This window comes from Manis pentadactyla, chromosome 8 (assembly GCF_030020395.1).
Source record: "Manis pentadactyla isolate mManPen7 chromosome 8, mManPen7.hap1, whole genome shotgun sequence".
NCBI lineage: Eukaryota > Metazoa > Chordata > Mammalia > Pholidota > Manidae > Manis > Manis pentadactyla.
The window spans coordinates 30,001,291-30,021,458 of NC_080026.1; the positions used below are offsets into that span (position 1 = coordinate 30,001,291).

Here is a 20,168-nt window from a genome sequence, read left to right on the forward strand (position 1 = left end):
ATGCAAAAGCAAGCATAAGAATGCTTGAAATAATATCCATAAATATGAAGCAAGCCTGTCAAATTTAATTTTTGTCTTATTTAATAAAGGGCTAGATAAATAGATAAACAGAATTATAAGTTATGTTTTAATTTTTTTCATCCACTATAATTGTCTTATAACAGGTTAAAGTTTATTAATTGTGATTTTCATCTCAGCTAATCTCATTTAACATGGCTTCACAATTAGATAGCTGAAAGGAAATTGTAGTTTTTATATACAGAGTCTGGGATTGATTTAATCAATTCTTTTGCTTAAGATTATTGTATTATGAATTTCAATATTTTGATGGTAGTAAATTATAACATAGTCCTATATAAACACACATATAGACTTGTCTGCTTTTCATAAGACAGGGAGAATATCTAATTACAAAGTTAGTGGGATCATTCAGTTATTAAATGTAAATGGTCTTTGTTTTATCACTCATATTTAAGAGGTATAGAAATATTTGAGGAAGTATGCCTCTGCAGTTGGGAAAATTGTCACTAATGCTCAACAGGATGCATCTTTCAAAACAGGTCTTGGACTACAGGGAAGTTTTCCCTCTGACTGATGGGGAGGCTGGGTTCTCACCTAGAAGGGGGACAGTAGCCATTGTCACATCCTACCCATGATGGATCAGGCAGTCTGCTTTTCTTCTGGAATTCCATGACAGGCACACCTCTTGTCTGCTCACATACCCTGGCATCTAGAAATACAGGGGCTGGTGATGGTGCATGTAGAGTGAGGCTTCTTTCCACCACACCAAGGACTGGTTCCAAGGTATGCAGTGAAGTGGTTCTCTGGATGAAAAGAGGTATGAGGAGAGGCAATAATTAATGATATCTAAACAATGACATCTTGAGCACTTCTGCTAATTTAAGAATAATAGTAATATTGCTCATTAGAAAGCTCAGGAACCTTGCTGACTTAAACTTTAAAATTCAGAACCAGAAGAATTTTTCAGCTAGCATTACATCAATATAACTCATTTCCTTTTAGCCAGATGAAATGATGCTTCACTCAAGCAAAAAGGGGAATCAATGGCATCATTAGAGAACTCAAGTTTTGTATAATCGCAAGCTGCTTTTGCAAATTAATCTACTCATTCTTAAATATTAGATGAAATGATAATATTTATCTTTACTAAAGAAAAAGGGTTGTCTACTAGAATTTCATTTTTCTGTTGTGTGCATTCCTCCTAGATGTGTGTCACCACTACTGTGTGAATTCTGAATCCTGCACCATTGGGGATGATGGAAGTGTTGCATGTGTCTGTCCAACACGTTATGAAGGGCCAAAGTGTGAGGTCGACAAATGTATGAGGTGCCATGGGGGGCACTGCATTATAAATAAAGACAGTGAAGATATATTTTGCAAGTAAGTGGATGTTCAGTTTAATTTATAAAAGCTTTTGAACCCAAAAGGACAGAGGCACATGGCAGTCCAGTAATAAACTTTGAAAACAATGTAAATAATTTTTTATTCTCAAATTCTCTATGGTGAGTATGGCATCCTTTTTTTTTCTTTTTTCTGCTAGAGGTGAAATTCAATTCATTTCAATTAAGTCCACATTTATGCAACACTTATGATGGTGTTATGTCCTTCTAGGGAACATGAAAATTCATGGAAGGATATGATCAGATCATTCCCCATATAGAATGTTCCTAACAGTAAGCAAGAAACAGTGAAATGCAACATGCATTCAAAAAACGCTGTGTAATAATCCTAAATTAGAGTAGCTTTGGCATTTAATTATTTCATCATTACTCACTCAGTGAATGTTTGCTTTTCTGTTGTTACAAAATGATCCTTTGGTTTTAAGATCAAGTGAATGGAGACACCACAGCTGAAAGGTCATGCCATTCAGGTTCCATCATGAAACAAGCTTATGCCCCTGAGGTTAGAGATCAATCCTCACTCCCAACTTCTTTAACAACCTTTAAAAAAAGGACTTATAAAGACTGATTCCATCAGTTACCTTGCTTTGCAGTATGATGAATGAGAGAGAGAAATATGCCATAATGATCATGCCTCAGCTTCCTCTGAGACAGCTCAGTGAAGGTGCCAGCCCTGAGTTATGTTGCTCTGCCAAACAAGGCCCAATAAAATTTTATTACAGACAGCACAACTTTTTTTCTCTTTTATTTACTCTCCTTTTAGAATTTACTCTAAAGATGATTTGTGTTATCATTATGTATAACATTACTCAAACCCTCAAATGGGGCCATTTGAAAGTACATTATTTTTTAAGTAAAGTAATTGAAAATTTGACTAATTGCATTCTGTGCCTTTGATAAGTACGTAAAAGGAAAATACATTTTCATATAAACTATCAAAATCATGTTTGCTCATTAAGCTCACCACTTCTTTGTGATGAGACATTAGCATGACAGAACTTCATCTCAATTAGTGGCTATACATTTTTCTTCATGTCCAGTGCACCGTTTTCAAGAATGCACTGTGGAATCTTCTTTACAGCTCCATTCCATGCATGCTGGGAATGATTGGCCCTCATTTATGAAAGGTTATGAGCCTCACTGTCCTCCCAATTTACTTGGGAAAAGCCCATGCGGAGACACACACCCTGTTTCTACATCGTGGGGAAGTTCCATGCGAGGAAGGAGGGGCAGGACTCTCAGACCTACACAGAGAAAACTGGCGTCTGACTAGGCTCTGAGTAGGCTCTTGAGGTCCAGCATTATAATTCTTGACTCTTAAAAGACCTTTTCAGAAAAGTGTATGTTAAGAATGTTAAGTAACATTTGCTGACAATGAGTAGATAGGGGAAGTTTAAAAATAGGAGGCTAAGACTTGATTTATCAGATAGGCTGTGTAACATGTGAGCATGTCCATATAAACAGGGCTTTTCTGAAACTTAGTCAATGAGTTTGTTTTCATACCTATGATCATTTTCATCTTAGTATTAAATGTTTATAGTGATGTTGGAATTTCTGTTTCATAAGTAAAGAACTGGTACTAAAACAAAATCACAATTGGAAGTCAATTATTTTTTACTTAAATAGAAAAATTCAAGCCTCCATATATACTTCTGACTTCAAATGGTCAGGTGTGTTTCTAATGGGCTGCCTGTGAGCTGTCAGCTAGAAAAGATACCCTGTCAAGTACAATGAGTAAAATCTTTAAATGAAGCTAATTGCATGTTTTTCTTTTCTATAAATCTAAGTAAATACTGATGAAGAAAGACTTGATCATAATTTTTAATAGCCTAAATAATACCTCTGTGGTGTCAACTATCATAGGCATTTCTTTGTATGCTCTGGACAACTGGTAATTAACTTTTGGAAAGTGATATCACAAAGTGTGTACATGTGTGTGTGTTTGTCACATATGCCTCTAAGAAGTGAAATTATGAAAACATATTAAAATATAAACTGCACTCTTAGATACATTATAATGATTTGGATAATTTGTATTTCACATTTGAAATATCCACAGATTTCTTTCTTCAGTTGAGGATTCAAACAAAACCTTTAGAAGGAGAAAAAGGCAACATCTTTTATAACTCTTGAAAGCAATCAATAATTAGAATATTTTTTCTTTTAAGAGGTGGTATTTGGAGTGTAGTTAGCTTTTGTTGTGGGAAATCCTTTCATGTATAATGAGCTAGTTTTTCTCTTTGACGTTGTCCCTTTCATAAGAAAAGAAACTATTACTTTCTGCTCTTTGATTTTTCAAGGAGGCTTGGCATGGAGGGCAAGGAAAAGTCTTCCAGATTCAGATCCATTTAACATATCAGACACCAGTACCACTAAATACTTGGCTCACTTTGCATCTGTATTCTGATGCCTCTACAGATGATAAAGGATGTGGTATTCTCTGTTAAATATTGGAAGCTTGAAACCACATCTCCTTCCCCATTTGGTTCCACTATCTTATCTAATACATACTTGACCCATTGCTTCTGTTCATCCTGACAAGTAATGTGATTTAAAAATCCTTTAAATTAAACACTTGGGGAAGTTATAAGCATTCTAGTGCATGTCCAGCAGGCCAAACACCCACATGAGGTCAAATAAATAGATGCAGAATAAATACCAGGATTGTCTACAAATTATTTCAGGCCTCTAACCTGTCATTGCAAATTACCCTTTGATGGATGAACTGCAATAGATATCCATCACAGAGAGGATCAAAGTGATCAGTCAATAGTATTGTAGCTTGAGTTCCTTGTCAACGCTGTGTCCAGATTTATTGCAATATCATTGATTGTTTCATAGCACCTAGTACTAACATGATCTCATAATCAGAACATCGGTATGATCTGTTTTAATTCTGATTTGGGCCAAGCCCTTATATGATTCTATTAAAATACTTTTCATAGAAGAGATTCTTTGATAACCCAGAATGTTGATGATGAACTTTTCTCTGTTCCCCCAATTTTCAGTGTCAGTGTAATAGTTTATTATTAATTATTAAAATCAATTTATTAATTTATTAAAATTAATATTTATTAAAAATAGAATGAGGCAGGTAAGAAGTTTCTGCATTTTTACTATTATTGTTATGTTTAGTTTTTTTGTGTGTATAGCAGTAGCCATAATGTTTATTCTTATCCCAGACACTCTGTGTACTGTAAATTAGATTCTTTCCATACTTCTTCCAGGAAAGCCTCAATACTTTGTTACTATATTGCATATTGTTCCTATAACATTATTGTTTATTTTTGCAATTATTGCTCATTGTTTTTTTCTGTTGGAATAAAGAGTTTGATATTAATTACACTACATGTCCCAAGAGAGAAAACAGTGGGATGAAAGTGACTGCAAGATAATCCTGTACTTCCTTACAAAACGTGGAGTCTAAAACTCATAACAACTTTTGGACCAGATTTTCCAGGTTTTGAAGGAATAGCTGAAACATTTAAAAATGTCCCAGAGTACTTGATTCTGTGGTTTACAACTTACACTGATGTCACAAAACCCTGATTATCAGAAAAGGGAGTAAGATACTGATGCTAATGTCTTCCTCAAGTGTAAGTGACAGACATTAAAGTATATTTTTCCACACATATTTCTAGCTATATTAAATTTCTGTAGTAAGCAAATGGGTTGAAAATTTGAAAGTTTCCAAAAGAAAAAGTTTTATGTCTTCACTCTTCAAAAGAAAATCTTTGCCTCCAGCAAGTCTGTCTTTCTGAAAGCTTACTTTTAGCCAGTCATTCCATTCCTCCCCTATGTTGAAGAGTCTCATCTATAGAGAGTCTGTGTCAGCTTTCAATAATCATGATGCCAATAACAATGAGATATTTTTTTCTTTGTTGCTGCAGCTGCACTAACGGAAAGATTGCCTCCAGCTGTCAGTTATGTGATGGCTACTGTTACAATGGTGGCACATGCCAGCTGGACCCTGAGACAAATGTACCTGTGTGTCTGTGAGTATTTTATAATGTTGTGGACATTTTATGATATGACTTTGCATGTACATGGAATCCGTGCTCTAGTGTGTTTCTTTCCTGGGGTAAGACATTTTAAATGACTGTTTCAAAGACATCTCTGATAAAGTAGTGTCCCTTATTGGCCCGTGTGCTACAGAATCTCCTCCTTCATCACCTGGCTAGTGATTTCATAAGGAAGAGCTCATTCGGTGTTTAGAATCATACCCATTTCAGACATTCATAGATCTTTGAACTTGGAAATGCTGGGGAAAATTGTTTTATTCCATTGACTTTACTCAGATATGTGAAACCCAGACATAATCATATTTACAAATACGTTAGTACTTGTAGCCACTCTTCAAAAGGACTTGAGACATCTTTTCAAATGTATAATGCTATTTGATGTTTTCATCAGGTTTAGAGTGTTGTACTATGTCAACCTACTGAACCCCTCTATCCTTTGGAATACATAACTTGAATCTGGGTTTCTAAACTTTTTGAGAGTATTAGAGATTCTCTGCTCCAGGAAAATCTGGAATTTAATAATTTTCCATCTCTAACACATCTTGAATAAAACCATTCCGCTCCCTTATTCTCTGTTTTGAGTTTTCTGTTATCACTGCTTGACCAGGAGGATGATGCCCACATACGATTGTGATCCACATCTGCATTCTCCTCTCTCCCCCCACTTGTCAGGATAGCATGTGGTGACTGTGACTGAGAGAAAAGTGAACAACCTGAGAAAAGTTTTATAAGTTTTATTCATGTTACTATCTCTGTATGAAATAAATTTGAAAAGTATTTAGCAAAAAAAAAAAGTCAGATGCTTTATTTAGCTGTATTTTACTGAAATTCTGCAGATGCTCTGTGGGGTTTAAAAGTCAGCGCTGTGACCAGAAAGAGAACCCTTGTGATCACTACTGTCAGAATGAGGGGATTTGCACTTTAACTGCGCTTAATGAGCCGAGATGCAAGTAGGTTTGACCTTCCACTTACCGCTGCGCTTCGGGTGACGTCATTTCAGGCCGCAGTTCATTGGCTTAAATCATGAACATCCACATGCATTTCACAGTGTATACTTAATCGTGGGGCCCATCTGTGTCATACACACTTAACCTTTGCTTCACTCACTGATAAATGCATGCACCGCAGTCAGCTAGAGTGTCTAGCCGTATAAGGGAAGGAGTGCAAAAGCTCATGGAGCTGTCTAATAAAAATACATTTGCTAGAATAGTAGCTTTTAATCAGAGTACAGAAGCAGGCATTTTGAGACTCCGTTACTATACCCTGTACTATGATTAGAATGGTGGTTTTTATGTAGGGAAACCGACTTCTCATTTCAAGTACTGATTAAATGATGCATTGTTTTGTTTCCTAAGATTTTACTGGGAACTGTCTTACCTGTCTTACCATAATCAGTAGGACTTCTTTGCAAAGGAATCAGGTACATGATAAATAAGTCCAGAAACTTTATTTCTTAATAATTTAAATCATTCTTTATTGATTCAATTTGTCCATCACAAATAAATGCATTTCCTCTGAGAGATTTTAGAGACCACCTTTGGGGTAACTATAAACATTCATCATAATGGAAGTTATTTTTGCATTTTGCATTGAGCTTTAGAGATGGATTATGTCTGGTATCTTCCTTAATATCCAATACCATAAACAGAAGCCCTGACTAGGACCTGATCATAGCCCCATGGAGGTGCATCTCAGACTATTTAGTAATGGTTTTAAAGCACAACTGTATTAAAATTCAGGTGTCTTATTATCAAAACTCTACAATTTTGTCCATAATGATCTATTTTGTTTTCCAAGAAAATCTTATTCTTCAGACAACAGTTGAGAAAATATGGGAAGTGATTAAAATAATCATGTAGGCAAAATTAATCTTCATTTTTTTCTCAAATACATTGAATATGTTAAACCAATATTCCCACATAAAATACATCCAGAGATACCACTTTAAACATCCATAAAATACATATATACTGATTTCTTAATTGATTCACTTCTCAATTAATATACAAGTTTAATACCTTGTGCAATTGAAAATAGAGGAGAACTTTCTTCAGTCCTACTTCTGCCCTAAGTTCCTCCAGCCACTCAGCAAGTATTATAAGACCCTGAAAGTGTGCTAAATGCTATGTAAGGCATAGCAGCCTACAATAGTGTTCACTTCCACATTTTAATCTTACAAAAATGAATGAAATTTAACACCCAACATCAAGGAGTTCACTGATTAGTAGGGTTATAAATTTATGAGCAGCTAATTAACCTATAGAAGTGTAAGTGTGAACTCAGACAAAAACCCTGGGCAGTGGAGTCTTAACAAGGCAAGTAATTTATTCAGAATGGGAAATGGGAACATGTGGAAGACTTCACAGAAAAGGCAGCCTTTTGGTGTTCCTGTAGTTTGTGTGGTCCTGTATCACAGAGAGCATCCTGAAAAGAAAGGATAACATAAGCAAAGACGTAGATGTGAGAGGTAAATGACCTATGTGGGAAACTTGGGGACTTTCCTTCAGCTAGAATGAGGGTGCCTGTGGAGTGGGGCGAAGGGTGTGAGGAGGTACAGCTGGAAAGATCAATAGAAACCAGTCTGTGCTAAAGTTAGGGGATTCCACAGGATCATGAAAACAATGCATAGCCAGAGGGTTTTGAGGCAGAGGCTGGAGCTGAAGGAATGTGCTTTTGAAGATGACCCTTGCTGGCACGTGGAAGGCAGCCGTAGGGATCAGCTGCAGGGACTGCACATCAAGAAGTTTGGCAACACTTTAGGTAAAAAGTCTTGAGGACTTAAACCTGAGCAGAGCAACTGCAGGGCAGAATAGTGAGGCCAATAGATCTGTGGGTATTTTAGAGTTAATAAATCCAGAATGATCCTTGACCAAATAGTAATCTAGGTACTTCCACTACTTCAAATTCAGGATGCTGATATTCCCTACTCTGAGGCCCAGTGTTGATCTATCTTGTCCCTCTCTTACTATTTCCAGGCAAAGTATGTGTCCCATCCTTCCTCCTCCCCACAAATAGGTACCAGGAACATGGATTATCCAGAGAACATCCCTGTATCAGAAGAATAAATCTCTTGTAGACATAGCAGCCTACAATAGTGTTCACTTCCACATTTTACTCTTACGAAGTATCACCAGAGGCACCTGACCTTTAAGAGGATAATCAGCCTTTCTAATAAACTCAGGAAAAATGTGCTACTAATTGGAGGGGTTTAAAGAAAGCACCTTTTACTTTTGTGTACCTTTTCTTTACCTCTACCTTCATTTGGCTTTGTGGAAATTTTGTCTATGTCTTAGTTTTCTATGCCCTAAAATTTATTCTGATGGTAGGAGCAATGCTTGCTGAATTCCTCATCACTTCAGTCATTAAAGAAACATAGAGAGAAAGTTACATTCTGTTATCGCTTATTGATTAACTCATTTACCAAATATTTATTGATAATCTATGATGAGTGAGACCCTGTTTAAATTAGAAGAGAATTAATAACAACTAAAACTGACTTAGCAAATACTTTGTGCCAAGAATTGTGTTAAGCACTTTACACACGTTATGTATAATTTAGAATATTGCTATTATTATTATTATTTAATTGTTATCCCCATTTCACAGATGATAACACTGAGGTCGTATACTAGGAAGTGGTGTATACCTGAGATTCAAATTGCACTTCTTTGATCCTAAAGTCCACGCCCTGATTTATAACTCTTATACTATACTGCTTTCCTTATGCTATACTAAATATAGTTTTTTGCTTTTGAAGAAATTACAATTCATTTTGAGTAATGGATAGGTTTTAAAAATTAATATATTATTTGATAAATATTATAGTAGAGAGGGGCAGAGCCAAGATGGCAGCATGAGTAGGACAGTGGGAATCTCCTCCCAAAAACATATATATTTTTGAAAATACAACAAATACAACTATCCCTAAAAGTGAGAAGAGAAGACACAGGACAACAGCCAGACTACATCCACACCTGCGAGAACCCAGCGCCTGGTGAAGGGGTAAGATACAAGCCACAGCACGGCGGGACCCGAGGCCCCTCACCCCAGCTCCCGGCGGGAGGAGAGGAGTCGGAGGGGGGATGGAGATGGAACGCAGGACTGCTAAACACCCAGCCTTAGCCATCCACACTACAGCGCAGTCACACAGTGCATGCGTGGGGTGATGGATACTAGGAAAGCAGGACAGTAAGACCTGTGAGAGGGTCACACAGCTGGCACCCCTGGGACAAAGAAAAGCGAGTGCTTTTTGAAAGTCTTAAAGGTACAGGGACCCCACCACTGGACGGAAGCACCCCGGGTCACGGTCCAGCAGCTGGAAATTCCAGGGAACTCTGGGCGCACTAACCCCCTGGGCAACAGCTCTGAGACCCCTCATGGAGGTAAACAGCCAAAGAGCGCCCCGTCCATTACCCCTCTGGGGCCCCGCCATAGCAGAGCAGCGGCCTAAGGCTGGCCACGCCCACAGCAAGGGAGCTTTCAGCCGGGCAAGATAGAGACCCAATCTACATGCAATTGCCCAACACAAGTCACTAGGGGTCGCAGTTGTCCCAGTAAAGAAAGGCCAGGAGCAAGTGGAAAGGGTCTTGACTCTCCCATCTGACAGACAAGCCAATAGCACACCACTGCACTTATCAACATGAAAAGGCAAAAAAATTTGATCCAGACAAGACTAACCCAGACAGCTTGGACATCTTCTACATCTTCCACTGAGAAGGAACCTGAGGAGATAGATTGAACCAATCTTCCTGAAAAAGAATTCAAAACAAAAGTCATAACCATGCTGATGGACTTGCAGACAAATATGCAAGAACTAAGGAGGGAGAATACAGAAATAAAACAATCTCTGGAAGGACTTCAAAGTAGAATGGACGAGATGCAAGAGACCATTAATGGACTAGAAAACAGAGAACAGGAATACAGAAAAGCTGATGCAGGGAGATAAAAGGATCTCCAGGAATGAAAAAATTTTAAGAGAACTGTGTGACCAATTGAAATGGAACAATATCCGCATTAGAGGGGTACCAGAAGAAGAAGAGAGAGAAAAAGGGATAGAAAGTGTCTTTGAAGAAATAATTGCTTAATTGCTGAAAACTTCCCCAAACTAGGGGAAGAAATGGCCTCTCAGACCACAGAGGAACACAGAACTCCCATGACAAGGGATCCAAGGAGGGCAACACCAAGACACATAATAATTAAAATGGCAAATATCAAAGACAAGGACAAAGTATTAAAGGCAGCCAGAGAGAAGAAAAAGGTCACCTACAAAGGAAAACCCATCAGGCTATCATCAGACTTCTCAACAGAAACCCTACAGGCCAGAAGAGAATGGCATGAATAATGCAATGAAACAGATGGGCCTCGAACCAAGACTACTGTATCCACCACGATTATCATTTAAATATGAAGGAGGGATTAAACAATTCCCAGACAAGCAAAAGTTGAGGGAATTTCCCTCCCACAAACCACCTCTACAGGGCATCCTACAGGGACTGCTCTAGATGGGAGCACTCCTAAAAAGAGCACAGAACAAAACACCCAACATATGAAGAAGGGAGGAGGAGGAATAAGAAGGGAAAGAAATAAAGAATCATCAGACCATGTTTATAATAGCTCAATAAGCGAATGAGTTCAGACAGTAAGATAGTAAAGAAGCTAACCTTGAACCTTTGGTAACCACAAATTTAGAGCCTGCAATGGCAATAAGTACATACCTTTCAATAATCACCCTAAATGTAAATAGAATTAATGCACCAATCAAAAGACACAGAATAATAGAATGGATTAAAAGGCAAGACTCATCCATATTCTGCTTACAAAAGACTCACTTCAAACCCAAAGACATGCACAAACTTAAAGTCAAGGGATGGAAAAAGATATTTCATGCGAACAACAGGCAGAAAAAAGCAGGTGTTGCAATACTAGTATCAGACAAAATAGATTTCAAAATAAAGAAAGTAACAAAAGATAAAGAAGGACATTGCATAATGATAAAGGGCTCAGTCCATCAAGTGGATATAACCATTATAAATATATATGCACCCAATACAGGAGCACCAACATATGTGAAACAAATACAAATAGAATTAAAGGAGGAAATGGAATGCAGTGCATTCATTTTGGGAGACTTCAACACACCACTCACTCCAAAGGACAGATCCACCAGACAGAAAATAAGTAAGGACACAGAGGCACTGAACAACACACTACAACAGATGGACCTAACAGACATCTATAGAACTCTACATCCAAAAGCAATAGGATACACATTCTTCTCAAGTGCACATGGAACATTCTCCAGAATAGACCACATACTAGGCCACAAAAAGAGCCTCAGTAAATTCCAAAAGATTGAAATCCTACCAACCAACTTGTCCAACCACAAAGGCATAAAACTAGAAATAAATTGTACAAAGAAAGCAAAAAGGCTCACAAACACATGGAGGCTTAACAACATGCTCCTAAATAATCAATGGATCAATGACCAAATTAAAATGGAGATCCAGCAATATATGGAAACAAATGACAACAACAACACAAAGCCCCAACTACTGTGGGATACAGCAAAAGCAGTCTTAAGAGGAAAGTATATAGCAACCCAGGCATATTTACAGAAGGAAGAACAATCCCAAATGAATGGTCTAATGTCACAATTATCAAAATTGGAAAAAGAAGAACAAATGAGGCCTAAGGTTACCAGAAGGAGGGACATAATAAAGATCAGAGGAGAAATAAATAAAATTGAGAAGAATAAAACAATAGCAAAAATCAATGAAACCAAGAGCTGGTTCTTCGGGAAAATAAACAAAATAGATAAGCCTCTAGCCAGACTTATTAAGTGGAAAAGAGAGTCAACACAAATCAACAGAATCATAAACGAGAAAGGAAAAATCACGACGGACCCCACAGAAATACAAAGAATTATTATAGACTACTATGAAAACCTATATGCTAACAAGCTGGGAAACCTAGAAGAAATGGACAACTTCCTAGAAAAATGCAACCTTCCAAGACTGACCCAGAAAGAAACAGAAAATCTAAACAGACCAATTACCAGCAACAAAATTGAAGCAGTAATAAAAAAACTACCAAAGAACAACACCCCAGGGCCGGATGGGTTTACCTCAGAATTTTATCAGACATACAGGGAAGACATAATACACATTCTCCTTAAAGTTTTCCAAACAATAGAAGAGGACGGAATACTCCCAAACTCATTCTATGAAGCCAACATCACCCTAATACCAAAACCAGGCTAAGACAGCACCAAAAAAGAAAACTACAGAACAATATCCCTGATGAACGTAGATGCAAAAATACTCAACAAATATAAGCAAACCAATTTCAAAAATACATCAAAAGGATCGTACACCATGACCAAGTGGAATTCATCCCAGGGATGAGAGGATGGTACAACATTCAAAAATCCATCAACATCATTCACCATATCAACAAAAAGAAAGACAAAAACCACATGATCATCTCCATAGATGCTAAAAAAGCATTTGACAAAATTCAACATCCATTCATGATAAAAACTCTCAACAAAATGGTTATAGAGGGCAAGTACCTAAACAATAAAGGCCATATATGATAAACCCACAACCAACATCATACTGAACAGCAAGAAGCTGAAAGCTTTTCCTCTGCAATTGGGAACAAGGCAGGGATGCCCACCCTCCCCACTGTTATTCAACATAGTACTAGAGGTCCTAGCCATGACAATTAGACAAAACAAAGAAATATAAGGAATCCAGATTGGTAAAGAAGAAGTTAAACTGTCACTATTTGCAGATGACATGATATTGTACATAAAAAACCCTAAAGACTCCACTCTGAAACTACTAGAGCCAATAATCGGAATTCAGCAAAGTTGCAGGATAGAAAATTAACACACAGAAATCTGTAGCTTTCCTATACACTAACAATGAACTAATAGAAAGAGAAATCAGGAAAACAATTCCATTCACAATAGCATCAAAAAGAATAAAATACCTTGGAATAAACCTAACCAATGAAGTGAAAGACCTATACCCTGAAAACTATAAGACACTCTTAAGAGAAATTAAAGAGGTCACTAACAAATGGAAACTCATCCCATGCTCCTGGCTAGGAAGAATTAATATCGTCAAAATGGCCATCCTGCCCAAAGCAATAAACAGATTCGATGCAATCCCTATCAAACTACCAACAGCATTCTTCAATGAACTGGAACAAATAGTTCAAAAATTCATATGGAAACACCAAAGACCCCGAATAGCCAAAACAATCCTGAGAAGGAAGAATAAAGTGGGGGGGATCTCACTCCCCAACTTCAAGCTCTACTACAAAGCCACAGTAATCAAGACAATTTAGTACTAGCACAAGAACAGAGCCACAGAACAATGGAACAGAATAGAGACTCCAAACATTAACCCGAACATATATGGTCAACTAATATTCGATAAAGGATCCATGGACATACAATGGGGAAATGACAGTCTCTTCAACAGATGGTGCTGGCAAAACTGGACAGCTACGTGTAAGAGAATGAAACTGGATCATTGTCTAACCCCATACACAGAAGTAAATTCAAAATGGATCAAAGACTTGAACGTAAGTCATGAAACCATAAAACTCTTAGAAAAAAACATAGGCAAAAATCTCTTAGACATAAACATGAGTGACCTTTTCTTGAACATACCTCCCTGGGAAAGGGAAACAAAGGCAAAAATGAACAAATGGGACTATATCAAGCTAAAAACCTTCTGTACAGCAAAGGACACGATCAATAGAACAAAAAGGTATCCTACAGTATGGGAGAATATATTCAAAAATGACAGATCCGATAAAGGCTTGACATCCAAAATATATAAAGAGCTCACACACCTCAACAAACAAAAAGCAAATAATCCAATTAAAAAAAGGGGAGAGGAGCTGAACAGACAGTTCTCTAAAGAAGAAATTCAGATGGCCAACAGACACATGAAAAGATGCTCCACATCGCTTGTCATCAGAGAAATGCAAATTAAAACCACAATGAGATATCATCTCACACCAGGAAGGATTGCCATCATCAAAAAGACAAACAACAAATGTTGGCAAGGTTGTAGAAAAGGGAACCCTCCTACACTGCTGGTGGGAATGTAAATTAGTTCAACCATTGTGGAAAGCAGTATGAAGGTTCCTCAAAATGCTCAAACTAGAAACACCATTTGACCCAGGAATTCCACTTCTAGGAATTTACCCCAAGAATGCAGCACTACAGTTTGAAAAGACAGGTGCACCTCTATGTTTATCGCTGCACTATTTACAATAGCTAAGATATGGAAGCAACCTAAATGTCCATCAGTAGATGAATGGATAAAGAAGATGTGGTACGTATGTACAATGGAATATTACTCAGCTATAAGAAAAAAACAGATCCTACCATTTGCAACAACATGGATGGAGCTAGAGGGTATTATGCTCAGTGAAATAAGCCAGGCGGAGAAAGACAAGTACCAAATGATTTCACTCATACATGGAGTATAAGAACAAAAGAAAACTGAAGGAATAAAACAGCAGCAGAAGCACAGAACCCGAGAATGGACTAACAATTACCAAAGGGAAAGGGACTGGGGAGGATGCGTGGGTAGGGAGGGATAAGGGCGGGAAAAAAGAAAGGGGGCATTACAATTAACATGTATAGTGTCGGGGGGGCACGAGGAGGGCTGTGCAACACAGAGGCATCATACTATGTTGATGGACAATGACTGTGAACAGGTATGTGGGGGGGACTTGGTGAAGGGGGGAGCATAGTAAACATAATGTCCTTCATGTAATTGTAGATTAATGATACCAAAATAAAACTAAAAAAAAAATGTCATAGTAGAAATCTGACCACAGCGTTGTCAGAAAACAGCTCAATAGAGATCAGTGAATGATTTCTAGCAGAAAAGAGAAATTCTTTATAAAGTGATATTTTCACAGTATTTTGGACAACATGTGGCAGTAGTTTTTACAGGGGAGAAGTGGCAGAAAACCTTTTTTGGAAGAGGAATAGCAGTCAGAGAATAGGTCTGAAGTCCAAGGTAAAGAACATAGGCTATGCTGCAAAATGGGAGAAAAATTAGATATGTTGGGGCCAGTTTGTGAGGTACATCTCATGCCATGACACAAGAGTGGGTTTAGAGGAAGAACAGTTGAGGATTAAGGATGGAATCCTAAGAAATACCAATGTTTGATACTGTGTTACGGAAGAATGAGCAAAAATAAATGAGAAGACATAAGTTGGAGAAGATTTGTCAAAGAGTAGATTCCTCCAAGTCAAAAGAGGGCAGAGTGTCAAAGATTGTCACCTCCAGACAGTTGGAGGAAATAAGAAGTATTCATGGTTTATTGGATTTTGTGATTTGATGGCTGTTGTGACGGAGGTTTTGAAAGCCCTATGGGAGAGAAACCAGACTGTAGTTGGGTAAATAAAAGGTGAGAATATGGAGAGGAATTTAAATTTCTTTATGAATGTTTGGCTGTGGAATACATAAAGTATCTTCAAAGGAGAGTGGGAACAACAGGGAAACCCTTTTACAAGAAGAAAGACCTAAGATTCAAGAGGACTGTTTTTTCACTATTGATTATGGGCCCCCTGTTCAGGGAGTAGGAAGATCAGAAACGTGGTTCAGACACATTTTATGCTCATGTGTTTTAGAGCGGGAATTTCTAGACTATAGAAAATTTCCTAGTTTTACCTAAGATATTTATAATCCATGTAGTACTAATGGGTAATAAATAAAATAAAAGTGAATATAAAGATTCCACAATCCTGTGAGATACAGAATCATCCAGCTAAGAGAATATTATGCCCTCAGGATATCTTTCTAGTGGTCGATTCTCCTTATAAGGGGAGATATTTTGGAAACATAGATTTCAGCCTTAGATTTCTGTTGATGGTGGTCATGTATCCTTAATGGAAAGCTAGTACGCACTATTTCATCTAAAAGCCTTTACAGGAAACAAAAATTACTTTAACAGATAAGACACAGTGCTTGCTTTAGAGTTTTTTGGTAGCACATTTTTCTTTTTTTTGTTGAGTGAAAAACTATTTGAATTATACAGAATTACACACATTTGAGAAGTCTGTAAAGCATTCAGATCTATGAAGGTGACAAATTTTTTTCCACATAGAAATTTTACTTCTGTCTCCTCCAATTTGAGGAATAGCTTTGTTCTCTGAGATCCCTCACTTTTGTCTCCTGATGGCCATTTTCACTTAGTATTGTGTGTGGAGGAAAAAGAAAACTCCAAAGAAAAGCCTAGAGAAAAAGAAAATCTAGAGTCTTTTTTTTTTCATGTGAATTTAGAGAGAGTTTGGAAAGTAAGTATATTGACTAATGTTAAAACCAAAAAAAAAAAAAAAATCTAACATATGTTATTTTGATAATATTTGTATGTTAAATAATTTTTGTTTTGAGCTATAGGAATTATTATACTATGAAGAACCACTGAACTAGATAGCAAGTTAACTGTGTCTTCCTGCTTCTAAGATTTCTCCCTACAGTCAGACTTTCATTTCTCTTGGATTTAACTTTCTTTCAAGCATAGACATACCTCCACAGCATTACCTCCCAGCAATATCAACAGTGCATTCATCTTCCAATCACGAAGAAATGTTTGTAGCTAGTACCCTCCCACCACTATTGCGACATTACACAGACACGGGCACACGCACAGCCTTCCTGCACAACCGTGGGACCATTCCACTCTCGGGTGTCTTTGACGGAACAGCTGGCTCTCCTAACTGCTTTTATTAGCCCGCTAGTCTCACCTCAAGGATGGTCCCTTTGTATGTGGCATATGGCAAGGGACTGGTAAATATTAACTGACTCGGACTTAACTGAAGTTTTTCAAGAAGAAGAATCAAATTTTAGTGAGAAAAAATATATTTTATAATATGTAATATGTAATATATATTCATATAGTAGATATAACAAGGTATACAGTGATATGTATATATTGTTTTATATTGTGATATCTATACCTTTAAATATTTGTGTGTATATATACATATATATATAGAGAGAGAGAGAGAGAGAGAAAGAGAGAGATGGAGAAAGAGATTTATTATAAGAATGGCTCATGCAATTAAGGAGGACTAGAAGACCCACAGTCTGCATTCTGCAAGCTGGATAGCTAAGAAAATCAGTGTATAATTCATTCTGAATCCGAAGGCCTGAGAAGTAAATGACCTGATTGTGTAAGGCTCAGTACAAGTCCAGGGGCCCCAAAACCAGGAGTATCGGTGCGAGACAGGAGAATGACAGCTATCCCAGCCCCTCCCCCATGGTAACCACCAGTCACTTCTCAGTGTCTATGAGTTTATTGCTGTTTTGTTTGCTTTTTGTTATTGTTATGAGATGAACTCTGTCCCTTCCACATTTATATGTTGAAGTTCTAACCCCCAGTACCTCAGAATGGGATTGTATTTTTAGATAGGGTCCTTAAAGATGTTATTAAGTTAAAATGAGGCTCTTAGGGCGAACCCTAATCCATTATGACGACCGGCATCTTTTTGAGAAGAGGGGATTGGGACACAGACAGAGATATCAGACACACCCACAGAGAGATGAACATGTGAGCATCCAGCTAGGAGGTGGCCCCTGCAAGCCAAGGACAGAGACCTCGGAAGAAACCAAGTCTGTTGACACCTTGATCTCAGACTTGTACCCTCTAGAACTGTGAGAAAATAAATGGTTGTTCTTTAAGCCACCCAGACCATGGCATTTTCTTGCTCTGAACTAGAAAGAATTCTCGAGCAGGTCAGACGAGTATAGGTAAGGAATTCATTAAAGCAACAGCAGAAGGGAATGGCAGCTGCCATGCAGGAAACAGAAAACAGGAAAGCGAAGAGGGAAAGAGGAAAAGTTTTCAGCCACCCAGAATCTTAAGTCAGATTCCCTTGCCAACTCTTAAAGCCAGGGTCACCTGGCATCCTGTGTCTACTTCAATCTGCACTGCATGGCATGGAGACTAGCCCCTACCACCCCAGGATTTGGAGGAGCCATGGAGCATGGGATGGAGTGAGATTATGTTGTGAGAACTTCCCAAAGATTTTCAGACAGGCTCCTAAAAGCAGATGGCACAGCTGCAGTTCTGTCCACGTCACCCAGGCGACAGGAACTTGCAGGCCCTAATCTGAGCTCTCAGCAGCCCCTCCCTACTTAGCAGGAATAAAGCAGAGACTAAGTGAAGACTTGGAAATATAATGCAATAGCAAAGAGACAAAAATGCAATAATTTGAGTAGTGAGAAAGCTTTATTTAAAAGCATGCATTTAAAGAAAGGACAGTGCAGATGTCCTCAGAGAGGAGGCTCACCGAAGGGCTTAGGATTCTTTTAGTTTTCCAAGTATAGGGCAAAGCGCAGGGGTGGGGGTTCTTGGGAATAGGATTGATTTGTGTTTTCATGATGTCTCTTTCCAGTGAAGGTCACTATGTCCTTATTCACAGTCAGTCCCTCTGGATAATTCTGTAAGATAAACTTAACACAAGGAATGTATTAATCTTGTTCCTCACCAAGATAATGGTTACCCTCAGCACTAGGAACATATCAGTTAAGACTGCTTTCCCTGCCTTAAAATAGGATGGATTATTGTCTGATTACTAAAGAATGTGTTAGGAATCTTACCTTTCAATTCTCTGTGTTTTAAAATGGAATCTTAACCTAAAGTTGGGGTCCCTCCTGTTCATACTATGCTTTTTTTTATCTCAGTATTTTTCATCATAGGCAGGAAAAGTTGATCATGATGCTTGTCTCATGTCCCTGCCCTACCTCAGTACTGAATGGGATGCTGCTGTAACAAATACAAATGTGGAAGTGACTTTGGAACTGGATAATGGGCAGAGACTGGAAGAGTTTTGAGATACATGTTCAGAAAAGCCTAGATTGGCCTGAAGAGATTGTTGGTAGAGATGTGGGCATTAATAGCACATCTGATAACATCTCAGATGGAAATGAGGAACATGATATTGAAAATTGGAGGGAAGGCTGTTCTCATTATTAAGTGGCACAGAGTGAGCTGGATTGCAGTCTAATGTTTGTGGAAGGTGGAACTTGCTAATGATTAATTTGGATGTAAGCTGAGAAGATTTCTAAGCAAAATATTGAAGGCATGGCCAGTTTCCTTGCAGCTTATAGTAAAATTTGAGAGGAAAGAAATAAATTGAAGGAATCATTAAGCAAAAAGGAACCAAAACATGAAGTTGGAAGATTCTCAGCCTATCTATATTGCAAAAAATGAGACAGTGCACTCTGGAAAGAGCATCAAGGCTGTGGCTGAACAGTTGTTTGCTATCAAGAAATTACAGATATGCGACACAGATGCAGTCAACCCTGCCACCATAAATGCTGCAAGTCTGGACTGAAAGCAATAGAAACAGGAAAAAAGGTAGGAAGGTTGTCAGATTTGAGAATCTATAAGACAGTCCCATTGAGCTGTCTGCTGTGAACATGTATTATCTCCCAAGAAGAAGGAAGAATGACCCTAATGGAATTCAGAAGTCTCGAGGGCTCCACTGCCACCCTGGTTCCAGAGGGCACAGGCCCCTGGGGCAGGGCTATCCTATCCTTAGTTGCCTAGGGTGGACCAGCTCCTCAGGGCTGGCTGTCACCTCCAGGGCCCAGGGAGCAGAGCATCAGATCAAAGGTGATTACTCTTGAGCCTTAAATCTAACAGAATTTGCCTTGTTAGCTAGGTTCCAGAACACTTT

At 38.1% G+C, this 20,168-nt stretch overlaps 1 protein-coding gene across 1 annotated transcript in view; it reads left to right on the plus strand.

Moving 5' to 3' along the window:
- The window catches only part of LRP1B (LDL receptor related protein 1B), a 1,911,502-nt gene that overhangs the window by 1,856,549 nt on the left and 34,785 nt on the right, over positions 1–20,168 (plus strand). The window contains exons 85-86 of the mRNA XM_057505633.1: positions 1,227–1,401; positions 5,312–5,416. Coding sequence (XP_057361616.1) covers positions 1,227–1,401; positions 5,312–5,416 — 280 coding nt within the window. The remainder of the gene's footprint in view (positions 1–1,226; positions 1,402–5,311; positions 5,417–20,168) is intronic.